This window comes from Arvicola amphibius, chromosome 6 (assembly GCF_903992535.2).
Source record: "Arvicola amphibius chromosome 6, mArvAmp1.2, whole genome shotgun sequence".
Lineage (NCBI taxonomy): Eukaryota > Metazoa > Chordata > Mammalia > Rodentia > Cricetidae > Arvicola > Arvicola amphibius.
In genome coordinates, this window is record NC_052052.2 from 18,990,290 (window position 1) to 19,012,519 (window position 22,230).

Here is a 22,230-nt window from a genome sequence, read left to right on the forward strand (position 1 = left end):
GTTCTGTGTCTCTGTGTCTACTAAAAGGATTCTGAAGCCACAGCTAAGTCCTGGGACAGGTCTGGAGAAATGGTTTGGCGATTCAAAGCACTAGCCGTTCTTCCAGAGGACCTGGGTTCAATTCTGAGCACCCGCATGGCGGCTCACAACCATCTCTAACTACCGATCCAGTGCCCTCTTCTGGTCTTTTCAAGCACCAGCCACACACATGGTACACAGACACGCATGCAGGCAAAACACCCATAGACAGCACCTATTAAAATGCTGGGCACTGAGCTATATACAACATTGTGTTTACATGTAGGAGTCCAGGGGTTCAGGACTAGCCCAGGAAGCCACCGTTTTTCTCCGTTTCCATCTGTCTCTGTCTTTGGTTTTTAATTACATTTTATTTATTGTTTTGCTTATTTTTCCTCTTCTTTTTTTTTTTCCCGGGATAGGTTTCCTCTATGTAACAGCTTTGACTAGCCTAGAACTAGCACTGTAGACCAGGCTGGCCTTGAACTCATAGAGATCCATCTGGCTCTGCTTCCCCAGTGCTGGGATTAAAGGCGTGCACCACCATCGCTGGTGGATTTTATTTATTTTGTGTGTGTGTATGTTTATGTTTTGTGGCATGCATGTAAAGGTCAGAGGACACCTTGTGAGAATCTTTATCTCTTTTCATCACGTGTGTTCCAAGAGCAAGCTCAGGCCATCAAACTTGATAACAAGCATTTTTATATTCTGAACCATCTCAGTGGCCTGGTTTTGTTATTTTTATTTTTGTTTTTGAGGCAGGGTCTCATATAACCCAGCTTAGCCTTGAGTTTACTATGTATGAAGGATGGCCTTGAACTCCTGACCTTCCTGCTTGGGCCTTCTGAGTGCTGGAAATATAAGTGTGTGCTGCCATAAAGAAGGCTAGGTGTGGTGGTGTGTGTGTATTCAGGTGGAGGCAGAAAAATCAAGAGTTCACGGCCAGTTTGGGCTATCTAGCAAGTTCCTGTTGGCAGGAAGGAATGGAGGAAGAGGGACCTGCTTGCTGGCTGGGATGAGGGAGAATATCTGTTGTTCTCATCTGATGTTGGAAGAAGTCCAGGATTAACTAGTAATGTCTGCTCTGGGCACTACAGGGAGTAGCTGCACTTCAGGGAGCGGCAGCCCTGGTAACCTGAGCTCTCTTCTCTCCTAGCTGTCCCTACCTGGCCCGCAGACTGACCCTGGCTATCCCCATCATCGCTGCCCTGCTCTTCTTCTTCGTCATGAGCTGCCTCCTGCAGACCAGCTTTACTGACCCTGGCATCCTACCCCGGGCAACCATCTGTGAAGCGGCTGCTCTGGAGAAGCAGATCGGTGAGCCTCTTCAAGCCCATGATAGCTCCCCAGCTCCATGGTCCCTGATGTGAGAGGAGGCCTGGTTGCCTCGTCCGGCGCTGTGCTAGGAATTAAGGACAGAGCAGTGAGCAAGGCAGGCTGGGGCTGACTCTGTAGTAGGGGGAGGCAGGTGATGAGCAAGCAGGTGAATAAGTAAATAAGAAACGCTGGCAGCCAGGATGCCAGGCAGCGCTTTCAGCTGTCCTTGTATGTGTGGTGATGGATGGGCCACTAGCCTAGGAGGTCTGTATTATTACTCGTTTCCTATTCATTCACTTAAATGAGACACAGCATTTATGTACATGGTTCAGGCTCACACAGCCGAAGCCAGGCGGTGGCGGCTTCCAGCACTCGGGAGACAGAGGCAGGTGAATCTCTGTAAATTCCAGGACAGCTTGGTCTACAAAGCGAGTTCCAGGACAGCCAGAGCTACATAGTGAGACCCTGTCTTAAAAAAAACAAAACAAGACAAAAACAAACAAGTGAAAAAGACCACACAGTAAGTGTAGGAACTGTGATGCCCCTATAGGCAACAGTTGATATGAGCCCCTGCTCTTAGCTCTTTTTTTTTTCCTTTGTTGGTATTGTGTAGTCTAGACTGGCCTTGAACTCACTATATAACCTAGGACGACCTTCGTTTCTGCTCTGTCTGCCTTCACCTCCTAAGTGCTGGTATTATAGGCATGCTACCCCACACCTGGCTAAATGTTCTGTACTCTATTCATTCAGTCATGAAACATTTATTTTTCTGGCTTTTCGAGACAGGGTTTCTCTGTGGCTTTGGAGCCTGTCCTAGAACTAGCTCTCATAGACCAGGCTGGCCTCAAACTCACAGAGATCCGCCTGTCTTTGCCTCCCGAGTGCTGGGATTAAAGGCGTGCGCCACCACCACCCGGCTAGTGACAGGAATGAAGGAAACTGACAATAATCTCTGTTCTCGTGGAGGTCGAGGTGACATTCAAGGGTACCAGAAAGACAGTAGACAAGTAAAAAGGATGTTAGAGAAGAGGCCCAGGACTGGAGGGGGGCGCTATGAGGGTGGTGTATGAGCAAAGAGTCATCAGCCTGGGCAGAGGGACAGGAAGGCGCAGCAGCATATAGCGCAGGCTAGTTTAGTCTAGGTCAGGACAAGCCCTAGAAGCTATGGGAGGAAGAAAAAGGTCCCTCTATGGAGGTAAAAGTGTGGAGGAGGAAAAGGCCGGGTGCCCAGAAAGAATCTGCCTGCCCAGGCCTCTGGGTAGTTAACCTTTATTCCTCCCAGTGGAGAAAGAGCCAAGCCCAGGGCCTGGACTGTCATCTGAGCTAGCCCCACCCCAGCTCCTTCCTGCTGAGAAGTGACTCGGATGTTTGCACACCTCCAGGGTTTCCGGTCATGGCTGGCTACTTGCCCTAAGAAGGCAGTAGACACACAGGCTTTTAAGTGCCTACCTGGCCTGGTGAGGTCTAGTGACCAGCTATGTCCATCCCCAGGAATTATTTTTGCTGACTCTGGAGCAGCTGGGGAGGGCCTACGAGGGGGATACCTCTCAGCTTTGTCTGTCCTTCTTGCTGCCTCCTCCTCAGCCCAGGAAGGGGGTGGAGCTTGGGGGGCAGCCACACCTATGGTCTTCCTCTAGAAGTGAGCTTCCTTCCCCTTTGCATTGCTCTGGCCTCCCCATGCAACTCAGTGTGTATGACCTGACCAGCTACTGGGTTCATGTCCCCTTCAGTCAGGCTAATCCTGAGGCAGGATTATTGTGCAGCTCAGCCAGACGTGTCTGGCTGCCTGGAATCTCCTGGCTTCTGAACTGCTTGGCCAGTAACAACAGTAATCCCCGTGTTTGGGGAGAGCACAGATCTGTGTCCAGTACCGTCCACTGTTGTCCCCACAGATCTTCACATCTGCAGAGAGTGATCCCAGATGTGTTAGTGCAGACTCCAAGCAAGGCTAAAGGGCAAGGGTTGAAGGGATGGGGGGTAGGTGCCCTCTTCCCATACTCCAGGCCTTGTGTTTAGGGATGGCAGCAGGGATACATCCCCTCCAGCCTTTTATCTCCACGTTAATGTCCTGTATCCTGGGCCAGACATTCGATGACACATTCCCACAGGGTACAGGGTGGTCATGATGAAATTGTTCTCCTCTGGGGTGTTCGGGCAAGGGAGATGAGGACATGGTGTCTGGTTTGCCTAATCACCATGTGGGAAGCTAGTGTTAGCTAAAGAAAGGGATGGATGCAAGGATGGCTGAGGAATGGGAGCCTCCTGGGAGCTCTCCTTGCTGCACTGGGGACATCTGAGAGGTTTGTGGTATCCCCCAGGGAGGACATGGTGGGTTCATGCAGTTAAGTGCTGGTTCTATACAATGCCTCCTGGCAGCCAGTGGATGACAAGAATCTTTTGTTTGGGTTGGTTTTATTTTTCGACACAGGGTTTCTCATAGTAGCCTTGACTGTTCTGGAATTTGCTCTGTAGACCAGGCTGGCCTCTAACTCACAGAGATCCACCTGCCTCTGCCTCCTGAGTGCTAGGATTAAAGGGGTGTACCGCCACACTGGATGACAGAAATCTGATGCAAAGCCTACCCTGTGTGGTCAGTGTTAGGTGGAGAAGTCTGACAGGAAGAGACTTTGGAAGAGAGTTGGAAGGAACCAGAGTATCTTCTCTGTGAGACTTTGGGAGTTGCTACCCTGTGAAGTTTCCCTGGACTTCAAACACAGGAAACTGTGTGCAGGGAGCCTTGTAAGCAGATGGGAGAGCAAAGGGAGGACAGAGCCCGAGGGAGCAGGCAACACTGGGTGAGCATGCTGATAGTGCCATCAGGGAAGCCATGGTTGGAAGGGTGCTGGAGTTGGGAATGAGGCTCACCTGAGAGCGGCAGAGCAGCATCATGACAACCTGCTTGAGTTGGACCTGGAGTTTGAAATGTGGTCAGAAAGCTTCTGTCAGTTGAAACACATTTTCCTGAAAGGGTCTAAGGTTCCCGAGCCCTCTGACTCTGAGGTGAGTGGATGTTCTTAGGAACAGGAACTGATGGGGGTGAAGGGGACTGAGCTTTGCAGCTCTATCAGGGACAGAAAGGGACCAGCTCCTTCCAGTTTGGGAAAGCACCTGGGGAGTTGATCACCTTCATAGCTGGTGGGCAGCTTTGCTAGATCTCTCCAAGGCCCCGGGGCAGTTGTTCCTAAGGCCTTTCCTGGTCCAGTGGGAGACAGCTCACTCAGGTGTTCACCTAGGCCTGGCTGCACTTACAGGACAGATACAAGGCCTGCTCTCTGGGGTGTCCTGGAATGCTCACAGCCTGTCCCATCAGCTCCTAGTGTCCTCCCCTGTACCCAGAGCCTTTTTCAGGGCAGCCTGCCTCATCTCCTCCCCAGGCTGGTTCAGGGCTCTGCTGACTGGGCCAACACTCCTGTTTTGCCTCTGTCCCTCCTGAGCTTAGAATTTTAGTGGTTCCTTAGCGCCCCCAGCTTGCTCTCTTGAGTACCAGTCATTGGAATTCAACTACATGACTTTTACCCTCCCCATATCCCAGCTCTACCTTCATTTCTTTTTTTTGTTTGTTATTTTGAAATAGGGTCTCCCTATGTGTCCTTGACTGGCCTGGATATATATGAACTCAGTATATAGACCAGGCTAGTGCTCCTCCCGCCTCTGTCTTTCCTGAGTGCTAGGATTACAATTCCTGGCCCACCTAACTCCCATCTTTTTCTTTTTGCAAAACTTCGGAGTGGTTTGCCTGCGTGTATATATGTGCACCATCCACGTGCATGCCTGGTGTCTGCAGAGATCAGAAGAAGACATCTGATGCCCTGGAACTGCAGTTGGGGTGGTTATGAACTACCATGTGGGTGCTGGAAACTGAGCCTGAGTCCTTTGCAAGACTAACATGCTCTTAACCGCTGAGCCTGCTCTCCAGCTCCTCCCAACATTTCTTTGTTTTTGGTTTTTCGAGACAGGGTTTCTCTGTAGCTTTGGAGCCTGTCCTGGAACTAGCTCTTGTAGACCAGGCTGACCTCGAACTCACAGAGATCCGCCTGCCTCTGCCTCCTGAGTGCTGGGATTAAAGGCGTGCGCCACCACCGCCCGGCCCATCATTTCTTTAATGGTTTCCTACAAATGGCTCAATTTTTTTGCTTGTTTTTTTAGAGACATGGTTTTCACTGTGTACATTCTAGGCTCTCCTGGAATTCACCATGTAGACCAGGCTGGCCTTGAACTGGCGAAGACCCTCCTGCCTCTACCTCCTGAGTACTGGGATTAAAGGTGTGCGCCACCACTGTCCCACAAACGGCTGTTTTGTGAGACTGGTCTACGTAGCAAGTTTCAGACCACCATAGTGAGACCCTGTGCAACTCCTCCCAAAAAATAATCACTTTCCAATATAGCCTAATGTTGTATAATAGTGCTTTAGTCAGTGACAAGCCCATGTGGAACTGTGACCCCCATCACGCCACCTAAGGGAACCAGAGCTGTTTGTGGGAGTACTTCCTCTGACATTTGCATGGGGAAATCACCTACTGACACAATGACGTATTTCTTGAAACTGTTCCTATATGACATGTGACTATTTTAAAAGAGAAATTTCTCTCGGCTCTGCATAGACCCTTATGGGAGAGCCAGGTTACAGGGTTCCTGGCCATTAGGGTCGCTGTTGAAGTGGGTACACAGAGGTGTGTGAGGCTCTCAGTGCAGGCGGAGTGCTTCCTTTTGCTGGAGTAAAAGGATGGTGAGAGAAAGGGGAATAACTTTCTCAGACCATGATTCACCAGCCTAGCAGGAAACTCCCTGGGGGGCGGAGCCACAGGAGGCCAGCAGCTGCCCTCCCCCACTTGCTCCCTCCTACTCACCAGATCCCAGGGATGTGGGACCTTGGCCTCTGGGCCTTTTCCTTTGCTGCCCTATTCTACTGAGTGCTTCCCACCGTCCCTGCTGAGCTGGTATCTGGTATCTGATTCTATCTGGTGTATTTCCACTTTTTTTTTTTTTTTTTTTAAATTTTAGTTTGGGTTTTGAGGGCTTGCTTTGTCTGAGGCAGGGTTTTCTATAGCTCAGACTCACTAAAGATGACCTTCACCCTCAGGTATTGGGGTTACTAGCATGTGTACCACCGTACCTGTTCACACGGTCCTGGGGCTTGGCATCAGAGCTTTGTAATGGTAGGTGAGCACACACTACCAACTGAGCTTGTATCCCCAGCCCAACTGATTGTAGGTTTTGAGAGAGGGTCTCATAGGGTTGCCCAGCTGGCCTTAAATTCCAGCCGTTCTGCCTTCACCTCCCAATTGCTAAGAGCACAGGTGTGTGACATCTTACCTGGCTTTCTTCTGTATTTGCACTGGTGCTGTTTAGAGTATTTTGTTTGTTTTTATTTTGTTTTTCTTATAATTTATTTAAATTTATTTTATGTACATTGGTGTGAAGGTGTCATATCCCCAAGAACTGGAGTTACGGACAGTTGTGAGCTCTCACGTGGGTGCTGGGAATCCTTGTCCTCTGGAAGAACAGTCAGTGCTCGTAGCTGCTGAGCCATCTCTCCAGCCCCCTTGTTTTGTTTTTTTTTGAGGCAGGATCTCAACCATGTGTTCCAGGCTGTCCTGGAACTCACTATGTAGAGCAGGCTGTCCTCTAGCTCACAGAAATCCACCTGCCTCTGCCTCCCAAGTGCCATGTGCCACTGTACTTGGCTCTTCTGTATGTTCCCCCCTCCCATTAGAAGGGTGGTATGCCGATGTGTGGGTGTGGGAGGCCTATGTTTTACACAGTGGTGAATACCTAATCATTCACGCTCATGACCCCCCAAAAAAGGGCTCTATTCTAATGTTTGTTTGTTTTTCAAGGTAGAATCTCACTATGTAGATCAGGTTGGCCTCAAACTCATTGAGACCCACCTGCCTCTGCCTCCCAAGTGCTGGGATTAAAGGTGTGCACCATCACACACACCCAGTTTCTGTATTCCTTTTTTTTTTTTTTTTAATGTACATTGCTGTGAGAGTGTCAGATCCCGATCCCCTGGAACTGGAACAGTCATTTATGAGCTGCCATGTGGTTGCTGAGAATTGAACCCTGGTCCTCTGGAAGGGCAGCCAGTCTCTTAACTGCTGAGCCATCTCGCCAGCCCCGCTGCTGTATTCTTGTGTATAGACACCAACAGTGAGTAGCTATGGGTTAGGCTTTAGTAGAATGTCATCTCTCATTTGCATGCAGTCTTCCAAGGTTCGTATTGCCCATCTTAGAGGGGAGGAAACGGAGGCTCTTAGGAGGCTGAAGAGCTGACAGGCAGCCTTGCCACATTTCATGGTGAAATCAAATTGGTCCCAAGTTATCCCATGGTGGCAGTGGCATTGACTCGCACTGCTTTTCCATGGCCATACAGTTACAGCCTGTGAGATCTTCCTGTGTCTCCAGGCCTCGCACTAAACCTCGTAGGTGGCAGGGTCCACCAACCTCTGGGATGAACAGAAGTGGTCTTGTGGAGATTTCAGTGACCAGACCTCGAACTTTATGGTTAACCTTGAGTTGGTGCTGGGGACAGGGAGAGTGCTAATTACTGTGGGGGCAATTGGGTAGCAGGCAGGCAGCTCCTTCCTTCCTTAGCCTTCTCTGGAGCTGCGGCCTGCCTAGCATGTGATGCTCAGGGCTCTACTTCTGGCACTACAGAAAGAAAAGCCTTTCTAGTAGCCCAGGCCCACCCTGCCCTGGCGGGATGGAGTCTTGTTCCACACCAGTCCTGACTGCCACTGACAGCCTCAGCCCAAAAAAAGCTATTTTGAAGGTGTGACGGGTTCTGATTGTACCTCAGGCAGGAGGAAGGTGTGGGGATGGTCATTTGCTTCTCACAGTCATGCACACATGGGGAGAGCCTGAGCCCCACGTTGAATTGACTTCTTCAAGAGTCTCCTGTCTGGAAGGCAGTGACCAGGGCGCCCACCAGCAGACACTGCTGGCTCATCTACATGTGGGGCCCTACCCAGCATACCCAGGCCTTGTTTGTATGTAGGGAATGCTTGTGTGTGAAAGATGAACAAATAGATGCCTTGGGAGACACAGATTCTAACCACAGACCCATCTTCTGATACGGGTTAATTTGGTTTCCCGTCTACAGAATGTGGGCTTGTGCCTTTGCGGGTCCTGCATACTCTGTGACTCAGGGAGATGGTCTGAGTACACCTTGGTGATTATGTTCCCCTGTTGGGCCCTAAAAGGCTGAGCTTCTGGTTGAGGGTGGTGGTGGACTTGCTCTGGGGGCAACAAGCTGTTGGTAGCAGCTGAACAGAGCAGGTGGCCGGTAGACTGACTCATTATCACCCCTGCACACCTCCTTTGACCAAACTGACCTCCGTTCAGCGCCTGAGCGGCACCTGTGCTCAGGCTCTCTGTTCCCTCTGGCTCTTGGAAGCTTCACTTCCTCTGTCAGACCTCACTACCAGAGACTAGAACAGGCTCCCTCTGCTTTCCTTGTGCCCTGAGGAGGGTTTCTGGGGTCCCGTGAGATTCCCAGTAGGTTCTCCCAATACTAAAGAGGGTCTGTATCTTTCATTCACAGATGGCTGTATTCCAGAGGTTTCTTTATAACTTGCTGTGTGTCTGTAGTGTTCCTACAGCAACAATAATACTGTCAGTTTATATTTACAAGGCTGGCATCCCTCATCTGGGAATCCTAAATGCTTCAAAAGCAGAGACCACAGCCATAAAATTCCACACTAGCCCTCAGATGGCAGACTGCGCTGAGAACACAGGTGCAGTAAAAATAGTCCACAAGTTACCTTCTGGGGTTAGGTAGGATGGTTCTCGTTTTTAATCCCAGCAGAGGCAAGCAGGTCTCTGAGTTCAAGGCCAACCAACATTGAGATCCAGGCCAGCCAGGGCTACGCAGTGAGACCCTCTCTCAAAACAATAATGAAAATAAAAATTACCTTCTGGCTATGTGTAAAAGACCTGTATAAAACCTGTGTGGCTTGGGTTCCTCCGCTCTCTAGACATGTCATTATGTGTAGGTAGATATTCGAAAATCTGAAAAATGCCTAAATCTAGAACACGTCTGTTTCCTAGTATTTCAGCCTCCCCCCGGCTCTTGCTAAATGCTAGACACTGTGTTAAACCCACTTAGTAAATTTTTAGCCAGTCTTCCCAGCAACCCTCGGGGGTGGAGTCAATTCTGTTCCAGTTTATTCATTTATGTTGAGCAGAGAAGCTGATTTGATCTGCCTAGCTCAGTAAGTGGTTGGGTAGAGATGTATATCCATATATCTTACGAGCTTGAAAGCCCTTGTAAAGACGGGGACAGCAGTGGGTAGGAAGCCAGGGCTGGAGCCCCCGGGGCAGCGTGTCAGGGTTTGGGGTCTGGTAGGAAGTCATGTCAGTAACTTGTGAAGAACTGGGCCTTTGCCTGCTGGCTTGTTCTGGTTCCTCGGTCAGGACCAAGGTCAGGGACTCCCGGGACAGCACTGTGCCTCAGGCTGCCGTGCACTCCTTCCAGTCTCACTGCAGAGAGGCTGGGACCGCCTGATCTCTGTTCTGCTGAGGAAGAAACCGAGGCTCAGAAGGGAAAGGGCTTCTTTAGTGGCAAGTAGAACTCCAGACAGCACTCAAGCCCAGTGTCCTCAGACTTCCCAGCCTGCGCCTTGGCTCTCCTGTGCACAGCTGCTAAGTAGGCACGTACCAACCGCCAGTCCTGGAGCTTAGACCCTTATAGCCTTGGCACTGTGCTCCTCGTCTCTACAGGGGAGGCAGCCGGTAAGTCACTTACCCAGGAGCACCTGCTCGTAAGTGGAAAGGTCAGGACTTGAACTCTAGCCTGCCTCAGCCTTAAAGCTTGGCTTCCTCTGCTTACTGCCTCCTAGCTCTTTTTTTTTTAAAAAAAACATTTACTTATTTTTTAATTCATTTTACATTCCAATCAATGTTCTCCCTTCCACCCCCCCACCCAAGCATCGGGAGTTGACAGTTTCTACCTCCTAGTTCTGCCCAGGACTGCCCTTGATGAAGGGATACATGCAAGCAGAATACTGTATACACAATAAATAATTAAATCTTAAAGAGAGGGGGCCCTAGGGGTGCAGCTCAATTGGTAGAGTGCCTGTCTAGCATCACAGGCTCTGGGTTTGATCCCAGCACCACAAAAACTAGGTGTGAGGCCAGCCTGGGCTACAATGAGAACCTGTCAAAAGGATAAATTTGTCTCTGGGTGATGGTGGGACATGTCTTTAATTCCAGTACTTTGGAGGCAGAGGCAGGCCAATCTGTTTAAAAAAAAAAAAAAAAGCTGTCCTGGAACTCACTCTGTAGATCAGGCTGGCCTCAAACTCAGAGATCTGCCTGCCTCTGCCTCCTGAGTGCTGGGATTAAAGACTGGTGCCACCAAGCTCAGCTGTTTCGTTTTAGGATTTATTTTATTTTATGTGTATTTGTGTGGGTGTTTTGCCTCCATGTATGTCTGTATACCACATACATGCAGTGCCCAGGGATTCCAGAAGAGGGCATTAGATTTTTTTTTTTTAAGATTTACTTACGTATTATGGAAAATGTTCTGCCTGTGTGTATGCCTGCAGGCCGGAAGAGGGTACCAGATCTCATTACTGATGGTTGTGAGCCATCACTTGGTTGCTGGAAATTGAACTTTGGATGAGCAGGCAGAGCTCTTAACCACTGAGCTATCTCTCCAGCCCCGCATTAGATTCTTTTAAATTTATTATTTTTTTTCATGGTGGTGGTGGTAGTTTATCAAGACAGCTCTGTCTTGGAACTTGATTTGTAGACAAGGCTAGCCTTGAACTCACAGAAATTTGCCTGCTTCTGCCTCCTGAGTTCTGAGATTAAAGGTGTGCGCCACCACCACCCAGCAGGCATTAGATTCTTTAGAACTGAAGTTACAGGTGGTTAATAGCCACCATGTGAGTGCTGGAAACCAAACTCGGGTCCTCTCCAGAGCAACACATGGCTTAACCACCAAGACACCCTTTCAGCCCCTGGGTTGTTTTTATTTTTTTAAGGTTGAAGATGTGACGGTCTCGTACAGCCCAGCTTTCTTCCGTCTTGCTAGGTAGCCAAGGCTGAGCTTGAGTTCCTGAGTCTCTCTTCATCTGCCTGCTAAGTGCTGGGGTTACAGAATGCCTGGCCAGTCGTGTTGTTTATTTGAATTATATGTATGTATGTATGTGTGCCTGTGTGAGTTTGTGCGCACCATAGGTTTTCAGGTGTCTGAGGGGCCGGAAGGAGGTTGTGCAGTACAGGTTGTTGTGAGCTGTTCAGTGTGGGTGCTGGGACTGTAAAGGTCCTCTGCAAGAGCAGTAAGTACTCTTGACGACTGAGCATCTCTCCAATGCTCATCTTAGAGTGTTCTGCCTGCATGTATGCTGCAGGCCAAAGAGGGCACCAGATCTCATCACAGATGATTGTGAGCTGCCCTGTGGTTGCTAGGAATTGAACCTGGATCCTCTGGGAGAGCAGCCAGTGAGTGCTCTTAACCTCTGAGCCATCTCTCCAGCCCTCATCATGTGTCTTAAGGGACTCTGGGACAGTGTTTGGAGCTAGAAAATGGCTTGAAAGGAGGTAGCTGTGTGTGGAGCTGGGAGAGGAAGTCTTCTGGAGCAACACTGGTGATCCAGGCCTGGCCTGCACCGGGCCACCATCTGGAGAGAACACACTCAGACCCTGTGACTTGCTGCGGCCAGCTCAGCCTGGATAGCCAAGACTCACGGGGGTGCCGGGATTGACACACCAAGGATTGTTTTCAGGTGGAAGAACAGCAACCATTTATTTTGCCCAGCAACCTTTTATACCTCTCCTCCTTCTGTGGAAACCCACCAGCCAGAAAGAACACAAACATCCTTGTCAATTACAGATCACAAGGAAGTTCCGCTGTCAGTCAGGGGGAGTGAGGGCAGCTAGATCACAACAACTCCCCCCATTTTATTTTATAACACATTGCCTGTCATGGGGAATAGCCTTCTAATATTCCCTGTCTTAGGTAGCATCCTGCCCCCAAAGTATTGCCCATCCGTGGCTACCCAGACACATAGCCCTATACCAAGTATCCCCAGGACTGACAGCCAATGAGCCAGAGCAGCGCTGCAACCATCTAGCATGCAATAACTGGGTGGTAAAATTAACAGAGTATTCCAAACCCTTCTCATATGACAGTTGAGTTTCATAACAGAAGCAGAAGCATGCAATACATAACTCACAACTGTTAAACAGTCCAAAGATAGTCCACTTGCTCCTGAACCAGAGCTACTTACTTGTTGGTTCAAGGTCAATATGCCCAGTTGAGTATGTCCAAAGCATTGCTGACTCTTTTTCAGCAAGCTGGTTGACAGTCTCAGCCGACTTCAGTCTGTGAGAGAGCAAGTCTGGCAGCAGTAGCTGTGGTGGCAAAGCTCTGCCCCAGCTGCCTTCTGGCCCCACTCTGGATCCTCGCTGCTCCTGCTCCAGAACCATTGAAGGGGCCCCACTTTAACAATCTTTTAGGGAGCTGGGCGATGGTGGTGCACGCCTTTAATCCCAGCACTCGGGAGGCAGAGGCAGGCGGATCTCTGTGAGTTCGAGACCAGCCTGGTCTATAGAGCTAGTTCCAGGACAGACTTCAAAGCCACAGAGAAACCCTGTCTCGAAAAACCAAAAAAAAAAAAACAAAAACAAAAAACTATCTTTTAGAGAATTTGGGCGTTGTCAACCTGTCTGGTTACTTCCTGGAGTGGGGGTGCCGCATTCTTGGGGGGTATTTTACATCAACATTTCAGGGGGTCTCGGTGATTCAAACCACATAAATTTGCAATGAATCCACAGGTTCTCATCCTCTGGAGACAAAAGCAAAACCTCTTCCAAAGCATCAAATCCTTAGGCCTGTATTTTAAAGTCAAAATACCTTTCTTAGCAGTTCCCAGAATCAAATGTCTTTCTCCAGTTCAGAACACAAAAGACAACACAATCAGCACAATAACATGTATCTCCACACATTCTATCTTTTGAGGCCCTCAGTTCACCCTCCTGCCTCTTTATTGCTTCCCTACTGGCCAGTCTGCCGGAGGGTGCCCCTCAGAGCATCTCTGGGGTGAAAAAACACATACTCCTTTTAATCTGACTTGGCTTGTTCCCAGTCTGGAACATTCAAACCCCTTCCTGTACAAACTCTTTGGCTGTCTTCCTTGTTACTTCCGTGCTTTGTTGCTTTAAGTGTTTCAGAGTTTCAGTTACTTTTTGAGGCCTTTCAATTCACCCTCCTGCCTCTTTATACTTGCTTATCTTTTGGAGGATGTCCCTCAGAGTTATCTCTGGGGATGAAAACTAAAAAACAAAAACCTACCTTCCCCAATACGCTCCTCAATTTAGCTGGGATTGACACACGAAGGTTTCTTTTCAGGTGGAAGAACAGCAACCTTATAGTTTGCCCAGCAACCTTTTATACCTCTACTTCTTCTGTGGAACCCCTTGGCCAGAAAGAACATAAACATCCTTGTCAATTACAGACCACAAGGAAGTTCCGCTGTCAGTCAGGGGGAGTGAGGGCAGCTAGATCACAACAGTGACTGGCCAGGCCAGGATGAAGGGAGGACGTTATCTGTAGAGAGGTTCTAGTAGTTACTTGTCGCTGAATAAAATGTCTAAGAAAGATAACTTGGTGGGGGGGAAGAGGAGCAGCTTAACTAGAGAGATGGCTCAGCGGTTAAGAGCACTGACTACTCTTCCAGAGGAGCTGGGTTCAATTCCCAGCACTCACATGGCGGCTCACAATCACCTATAAATCCTGTCACAGGGGATCTGTCTCGAGATCCTGTCTCAGGGTTTCTCTGTGTAGCCCTGGCTGTCCTGAAGCTCACTCTGTAGACCAGGCTGGCCTCGAACTCAGAGATCCATCCACCTGCCTCTGCCTCTCAAGTGCTGGGATTAAAGGCCTGCGCCACCATGCCCTGCTACAGTTGCTCAGGGTTTCGGAATCCCATCCATCATGGCAGGAAGAGGCACCCAGGGTTGGTAATGTAACCTTCAAAGACCCGCCCCTTTGAACTGACGCTGCCTTCTAAGCCCTGTCTCCTTGAGGCTCCACAGCCCCTCACGACAGTGTAGCTAGCTATGGGATGAGTTTCGCTGGGGAAGGGGAGGGAGTCTCAAGCTTCAGCTTTACTCTCTTCACCAGCCCTATGTAGTTTTAGATTTTTAATGTATATAAGTGTCTTGCCCAAATGTATGCTTACGCACACCATTTGTGTGCATGTCCTCAGAGGCCAGAGGCGGGTGTTAGATCCTTTGGAAGTGGCCTTAGATCCACCATTTTGGTGTTGGAAACAGAGTTCTGGTACTCTACAAGAGCAGCAAGTGCTTTTAACCACTGGACTCTCTCCAGCCTTTTGTTTAATTATTATTATAAGTAGTAGTATTTGAGGTAGGGTTTTTCTCTGTTTACCAGGCTGGCCTTGAACTGGCAGAGACCCATGAACCTCTGTCCCCCAAGGCTGCGCTACAGCTGGGCTCCCTTTGTTTATTTTTAAGACAGGGGTTTTTGTTTTGTTTTCAAGACAAGGTTTCTCTGTAGCCTTGGAGCCTGTCCTGGAACTTCCTCTGGAGACCAGGCTGGCCTCGAACTCACAGATTCGCCTGCCTCTGCTGTAAGACAGTTTTATGTAGTCCATGTTGGCCTCAAATTTGTCACAGCTGAGGGTAGCCTGGAATTTGTGATTCTCCTGCTTCTACCTCCCAAACACTAGGATTGCAGGCATGCCCAGCTCGACCCGGGATAATTTCTTTATGTATTATATGGGGGGGGTGATACTGGAGATTAAACCCAGAGATCTGGTATGCTGGGCAAAGCGCTCTACCTTTGAGCTACAGCTCCACTGTGATGCTATAAACTATTGAAAGGCCTCAAATCTAAGTTTTGAAACCTGGGTTCAAATCCTGGCTTTTCTGTGTCCTAGGCAAGTCCGTTAACGTGTTGAGCAAGTCTTAGCGGTAGGTAGGTAGGGATGCCGAGAGGAGTCTTACCTTTAAAGCATGTGGTTGGGAAGAAGGAGCTGTGTCTGCCTGAGTTCAAGACCAGATTAAACTCTTGAAATAATACCGTCTCAAGAGATAAACAAAGGGGCAAAGTGAATGACTCACTTTGTAGAGTGCTTGCCCAGCATGCATAAAACCGGGTTCAGTTCCCAGCACCCTGTAGAACCAGATGTGATAGTTACGTGTCCGTCTGACGATCAGGGTCATCCTCAGCTACATCGTGAGTCGAGGTCAGCCCGGCAACGTGATCCTGTCTCACAAAGAACCAAAATTTACTTACTGTTCTTGTTAGTCCTATTTTTCATTACAAAGCTAAGGCTCAGAGTTCAGTTGGCTCAGCCTCCTGAGCCCCAACCCTGCCTTTTCCTGCTTCCTGTTTTAAAGAGGAAATCTTCAGGTACTTAATCGCATTTTAAACACATGTGGTTAGGGTTATGGTAAGAGGCCCTTTGGTGGTTGGAACTGTGAGATCGAAATCCATGTGCCTCACCTGGCATGCCGGGCACCTGGGCTAGTGCTTAGCTCATTGGTAAGCAGCCAAACAGGAAACTGTGGGGCAGACCCAGCTCCAGGTTGATAAGGGTTCCCAGGCTGAACACACTTGAACTCAGTATCCGTAGCAAAACAATAGGTAACTGGGTTCCAGCACCCTGGGAGGCGGATGCAAGAGGATCTCTGTGAGTTCAAGGGCAAACTGGCCTACCTAGTTAATTCAGGGAGCCAGGGATACATGGTGAGACCCTGTCTTTTTGTTTTTGGTTCTTTGAGACATGGTTTCAGTAACCCTGACCATCCTGGAACTTTTTCTGTAGACCAGGGTGGCCTTGAACTCACTGATCTGCCTGCCTCTGCCTCCCAAGTGCTGGGATTAAAGGGATGCACCACCACATCAGCCCGGCTACATACTGTTTTGATCTGAACCCTGAGATGTAAGTTCATCAAATAGAACATGTAGGGTTTGCAGACTTGGGTAAACGTGTTGTTCCTTCCATTAAACAACAGGAAAATAAAAAGGTTGATGCAACAGGTGGTTCTTTGTTACCTCCTTCTGCTTGCACTGTGGTCAGTAAACATCTTTTTCTAAACAAAAAGAAAGGAGGGAAAGAAACATTGTAATCTAGGCTGCCCTTGAATGCACAATTTTCCTGGGGTTTCAGGCACCCCAGCTCTGACATTCTGTTGATGTTGTTATTGTTTTGATTACATTTTATTTGTTAATATTTTGTTTTTATTTATGTATGAGGGGAGGGAAGTGTGAATGTGGCTGCCAAGAGAGAGCAGAATTCCAGGTGGGTATGAGCCACCAGACATGGGTGCTGGGGACAGAACTCAGGTCCTCTGGGAGAGCGGGAAGCACTCTTAAGCACGGAGCCCTCTCTCCAGCTCTTCTATGTAAGTACCACTGACTTTGGTGAGTGGTCAGGCCGCGGTGGATTGTAGCCGTCCTTCCAGTTCCTTCCCTGGGGCGTTTATGTTGTTCCTTTAACTGACGCCCTCATGGAGTGAAGTTGGATCTAGACTTAATTAGATGCACACGACCTCCCTAAACCTCCTAGGAGCTCTGTTCCTGATGGCCTTGCTCAGGGTGAAGGCCAGCAGATGTGTGGGCAGCTGTGTGAGATTCGAGCACAGCCCCAGGCCTGAGTGAGTGTAGGTCTGTAAGCAGTTCCTAACATTTGTTCCTGCATTGGTGCTTGTCCCCGACCACATCCTCTCTGGCGTGGCTCCCCAGTGGCAAGGGCCATGGGCCGATTTGGGCATCCCCGTTTTCTCTCTTCCCACCCTCAGACAACACAGGCAGCTCCACATACCGACCGCCCCCTCGGACCCGGGAGGTGATGATCAACGGGCAGGTGGTGAAGCTGAAGTACTGCTTCACCTGTAAGATGTTCCGGCCACCTAGGACCTCACACTGCAGTGTCTGCGACAACTGTGTGGGTGAGTGGGGGCCGCAGTGTCTGCAACAACTATGTGGGTGAGTGGGGTCACAAGGCCCCGAAAGACTGAGTCTTGGATGCAAGAAGTCACGTGTGGGGGCAAGACAGGCAGCGTCTGAAATACTTAGGGGTGAGCCAGAAGGCTGCCTTTCCCAGACTGGCGGTGACATCTCTTGACCCAGGGTTGGTATATCCTGTCCCCCTTATCCCTAAGTAGTTCTGCAGACAGAGACCTTGAACTTGTCTCCCAGCTTCAGGACACTCCTTAGTGGGTCCACGATCCCAGAAGCCTGGAGCAGTTAACACTGAAGGCAGGGATGATCTAATTGAGAAAGAAGGCAGGGAGGGTGAGAATCTGGAGGAGTGAGGTGGAGAGCCTGGACCAGAACTAGAAGGTGGCTCTTGCCCACCTTCTCCTGCTTGGTTTGTGCCCTCACCCTGCTCCTCGAAAGCTATACAGCTTGGTGAAGAGCCATGATGGCCCCTTGGGAGGGTGTCATAAGGGAGAGTCTAGTCTGTATGACACCCAAGTGAGCTGAGCCATGGTGACAGTGCACAGTTCCCAGGGCAGTGACTTCATCTTGCCAGCTCAGCACTCCCTGAAGAGAGGAGCTGGGACAGCAGGCAGTGAAGTGGGTGACTCAGGGGGTGTTATTCATCCCTGCCAGTCTGCCCCACCCACCTCCTTAGAGGGCACCAGCCTTGGCATAAGGCCTGCAACGGGCTTATGATCCAGATTCCCACAGGGACTTTCCTCACCAGCCTGGGTGTGACTCCCACCCCCAGGGACTTAGTGCTGGTATGAGCTCAGTCCCTTGCTCTGGCCTCTGGTGCCAGCCCTCCATGAGTTGCCTAGCGGACCAGCCCTCTTTGGGCCTCAGGCCTGAGCTGTTGGCATGTAGCTAGTAATAGGCCATGGTCTGTGAGTCTCTGAAGCAGACACTCTGTGAGATCCTAGAGATCTCAAGGGTTTACGGGCAAAGCTGTATAGAAGAGTGGTAACAGAGCAGGTGACAGGGCCCCCTTCCTAGTTTGAGGTCACAGGGAGTGGCTTTGTAGTTGACATCAGAAGGAGTTACTATGGAGCTAAAAGAAAAGACAGGGAGTGTGTCAGGCGGTGGGTGGGAACTGATGATCAAGGGCTAGAAGTTGGGTGTGTCCACGGGAGGGCAGGAGTCAGCTGGTGTTGAGGGGTGAGGGGATGGAAGAGCGCCAGCCTGGGGGAGGGCTAGCCACCAGTGCTGGTTGGACACCCACACTGACTCCTTCCCTTTCTAGAACGGTTTGACCATCACTGCCCCTGGGTAGGCAACTGTGTCGGGAGACGGAACTACCGCTTCTTTTATGCGTTCATCCTCTCCCTCTCCTTCCTGACAGCCTTCATCTTCGCCTGTGTGGTCACCCACCTGACTCTGCGTGAGTGGGGGGACGACAAGGGGTGGAGGAGGATTGGCCAGTGAGCTCAGCCCTAGCAACAGGCTGTGGTCACCACCCCCTGAGCTGTGTCTCTTGTCTCTTTCTTCCTAGGTTCTCAAGAAAGCAACTTCCTCTTCACTCTGAAAGAGACACCAGCAAGATATCTTTTGCCAGTTGTCACCCTGGGTGGGAATTGAGGCCTCTTCGTGGGGCGGGTCTCCAGGGTGGGACGGTGGGGCTGTGTTTGTTCTCTGGAATCCACTCTACCAGTGACTGTGTTAGTACCTGCACTAGAGCTGATTTTAAATGGGTTGTCACAGGGAGGGGCTGCACACACAACCTCAGGACACTGTCCCTGCTTACAAAGTCCTGGCAAAGAGTGGGTTTCTTTTCTTCTTTCTTTTTATGTGTGTCATTTTTGCCTATATGCATGTCTGTGTGAGAGTGTCAGGAGTTAGAGACAGTAGGGAGCTGCCATGTGGGTGCTGGGAATTGAACCTGAGTCCTCTGGAAGAGCAGTCAGTGTACCCAACTACTGAACCATCGCTCTAACCCCAAAAGTGTATTTCTTAATTAAATCTTTGTTTATTTTATCTTGCCTGGGGGCAGTGGGAGCATGTCACAGCACACAAATAGAGATGGGGACAACTTTACATTCAAACTCAGGTCATGAGGTTTGGTGACAAGTGCCTTTACCCATTCAGTCATGTCACCAGCCTGCATGTTCCTTAGGGCAAGCTCCCTGGACTACGTCATGGCCAAGATCCTGTGGTTACAATTCCCTGTGCCAGCTGGGCGGTGGTTGCACACACCTTTAATCCCAGCACTCAGAAGGCAGAAACAGGATGATCTCTGTGAGATAGAGACCAGCGTGGTCTACAGAGCAAGTTCGAGGACAGGCACCAAAGCTACAGAGAAACCCTGTCTCGAAAACCGAAAATAATATAAAATAAAAAGGAATTCCCCGTGCCATCTCTAGTCCAGATCCTGACTTGCTCCTCAGGACTCCCGCCTGTTTCTGGGGTGCAGATGATCTGCCGAGAATGATGACTGGACACCTGCCACTGTGGGCTATAGCTCCACGTAAGGGTAAACGAGAACGTGAACACAGGCTTCCAGGGTCTCCACCCTCCCCTGCATGTGTTTCCTTGACGGTCCCACTGTGCTGGAGTTGGTCATCTGCTTCTTCTCGATCTGGTCCATCCTGGGCCTCTCAGGGTTCCACACTTACCTCGTCGCCTCCAACCTGACAACTAACGAAGACGTGAGTAAAGCTGGGGGCTGGGGAGCCTGGCTGCATCTCTTGACGCATTGCAACCTGCTTGTGACAGAACTGGGATCCATACTCCAGTGCATGGCGTGGTTGAGAGATGTGGCCTTTGGTCATAATTCTGGAAAAGGGCCAGTCCAGGATTGATGCCCGGAAGTCATGACCCCAACTTTGCATCTACCACACCACACCTGTAGGCAGCAGAGTTCCGACTGGGGTTCCAGAAGTCTGTGTACTGAGAGGCATTGTTAGAACAGAACGATGTGGCCCCATTGCCCTCATAGCTATTCACTTGTAAGCCATTGTCAGCATTATCTGAGCACCCACTGTCCCCAGTCCAGACATGACCTCCCCTCACTGTCCTCCAGCCCTGAAAAAGAAAATGGTACTGTATGTTTCCAGGGTTGCTGTACAACATTGATCGGAGGCCACACCATCCAAAAGAAAATGGACGAGGCATGGTGGGCAGGCCTGAAATCCTGGCACTTTGTAGACTGGGGCAAGAGGGCCCGTGGTTTGGCTTGAGGCTAGTTGGGCTGTGTGGGGAGACACTGACTTGGCAAAATAAAAGGGGGGTTGGGAAGAGAAATGGAGCTTGTTAGTCTGGTGGCACAGGCCCGTAATCCCAGCTGCTCTAGAGACCAGGACAGAGATTCCAAACTCAAGGTGAGAATGGACGGTCTGTCTCAAACAAGAAGTAAAAAGAGGACAGGGATGTAGTTCAGTGGGAGAACACGTGACTAGCATGGGCAAGGCCCTGCCTTCAGTCTCAGTATCCAGAGATGGAGGAGGGACTGGAGGCTTGGTGGTTAAGAGCACTGGCTACTCTTCTGAGGACCCAGGTTTGATTTCCTAGCATCCACATGGTAGTATGTGTAACCCTGCTGTAACTAGTCCTAGGTAATCCGGTGCCCTCTGCTGGCCTCCTCCAGCACTGCACACGTGGTACACATGCATACAGGCAAGACACCCGTAAGCATAGAATAGATAATAAACGGAAGAATGAGAAGGAAGCCACCTCCAGGAGCAGTGGCACACACGTTATCCCAGCACTTGAAAGGTGGAGACAGGAAGATGAGGAATTCAAGGTTGTCCTTGGCTACATAGAAATTTGGAGACTGGGGCTGGAGAGATGGCTCAGTAGTTAAGAGCCCTGACTGTTCTTCCAGAGGTCCCAGGTTCAATTCCCAGCACCCACATGGCAGCTCACAACTGTCTGTGACTCCAGTTCTAGTGGACTCAACATGCTCACACAGATATACACATGGGCAAAATACCAAAATGCACATAAAATAAGTTGTTTATTTAAGAAAAAGGAAGTTGGATGCTACGTCAGGACACATACAAACTGAGTTCCAGGACACAGAGAAACCCTGTCTCAAAAAACAAAGCCAAAAAGAAGAAAGAAAAAAAAACCCACAACCTCTCACAGTCTTCATTTGAGAAAACAGAACTGGACACATTGATAGGGCTGAAAGGGCATCAGCCCCAGCCCACCCCATCACCAGTGGGTTTCCTGAGTGCCGGTTCTGCAGGATCTTGCTGGAACTTAAGCAGAAAGGGGTGCTTGGCCCAGCAAGTGTGGAAACTTCTGGGTGACAATCAAATGGGTCTTTCCTGCTGAGCCCCTCAACAGTCAACCGAGGGCTTCCCTAGGCAGAGAGGATGTCCAAGGTCGTGTGGTCGAGTGGCAGGGTCAGAGTGGTTCACCTGCTTCGTGCCCTCAACCGTGCCCTCCCTTAGTTGGTGTCCTAGTTAGCGTCACTGTTGTTGAGATGAAACACCAAGACCAAAAGCAAGTTGGGGAGGAAAGGGTTTATTTGGCTTATATTTCCACATCACCATCATCAAAGGGAGTCAGGACAAGAACTCAGACCGGGAAGGAACCTGGGGGCAGGAGTTGATTCAGACACCAAGGAGTGGCGCTGCTTACTGGCCTGCTCAGCCTGCGGCCTGCTTTCTTTTTTTATTTTTTGAGACAGGGTTTCTCTGTGTAGCTTTTGGAGCTTGTCCTGGAACTCGCTCTGTACACCAGGCTGGCCTCGAATTCACAAAGATCTGTCTCCCAAGTGCTGGGATTAAAGGCGTGCGCTGCCACAACCACCCAACCAGCCTGCTTTCTTTCTGTCTCTCTCTCTTTTTTTTTTAATGATTTATTTAACTTTATGTTCATTGGTGTGAAGGTGTCAAGATCTCGTGGAACTGCATTTTCAGACAGTTGTGAGCTGCCATGTGGGTGCTGGGAATTGAACCTGGGTCTTCTGGAAGAGCAGTCAGTGCTCT

The 22,230-nt window shown here is 49.9% G+C and overlaps 1 protein-coding gene across 1 annotated transcript in view; it reads left to right on the plus strand.

The window, feature by feature from the left end:
* The window catches only part of Zdhhc18 (zinc finger DHHC-type palmitoyltransferase 18), a 32,644-nt gene that overhangs the window by 5,996 nt on the left and 4,418 nt on the right, over window positions 1-22,230 (plus strand). Inside the window, exons 2-6 of the mRNA XM_038334836.1 lie at window positions 1,175-1,335; window positions 17,113-17,262; window positions 18,540-18,677; window positions 18,789-18,837; window positions 19,839-19,941. Coding sequence (XP_038190764.1) covers window positions 1,175-1,335; window positions 17,113-17,262; window positions 18,540-18,677; window positions 18,789-18,837; window positions 19,839-19,941 — 601 coding nt within the window. The remainder of the gene's footprint in view (window positions 1-1,174; window positions 1,336-17,112; window positions 17,263-18,539; window positions 18,678-18,788; window positions 18,838-19,838; window positions 19,942-22,230) is intronic.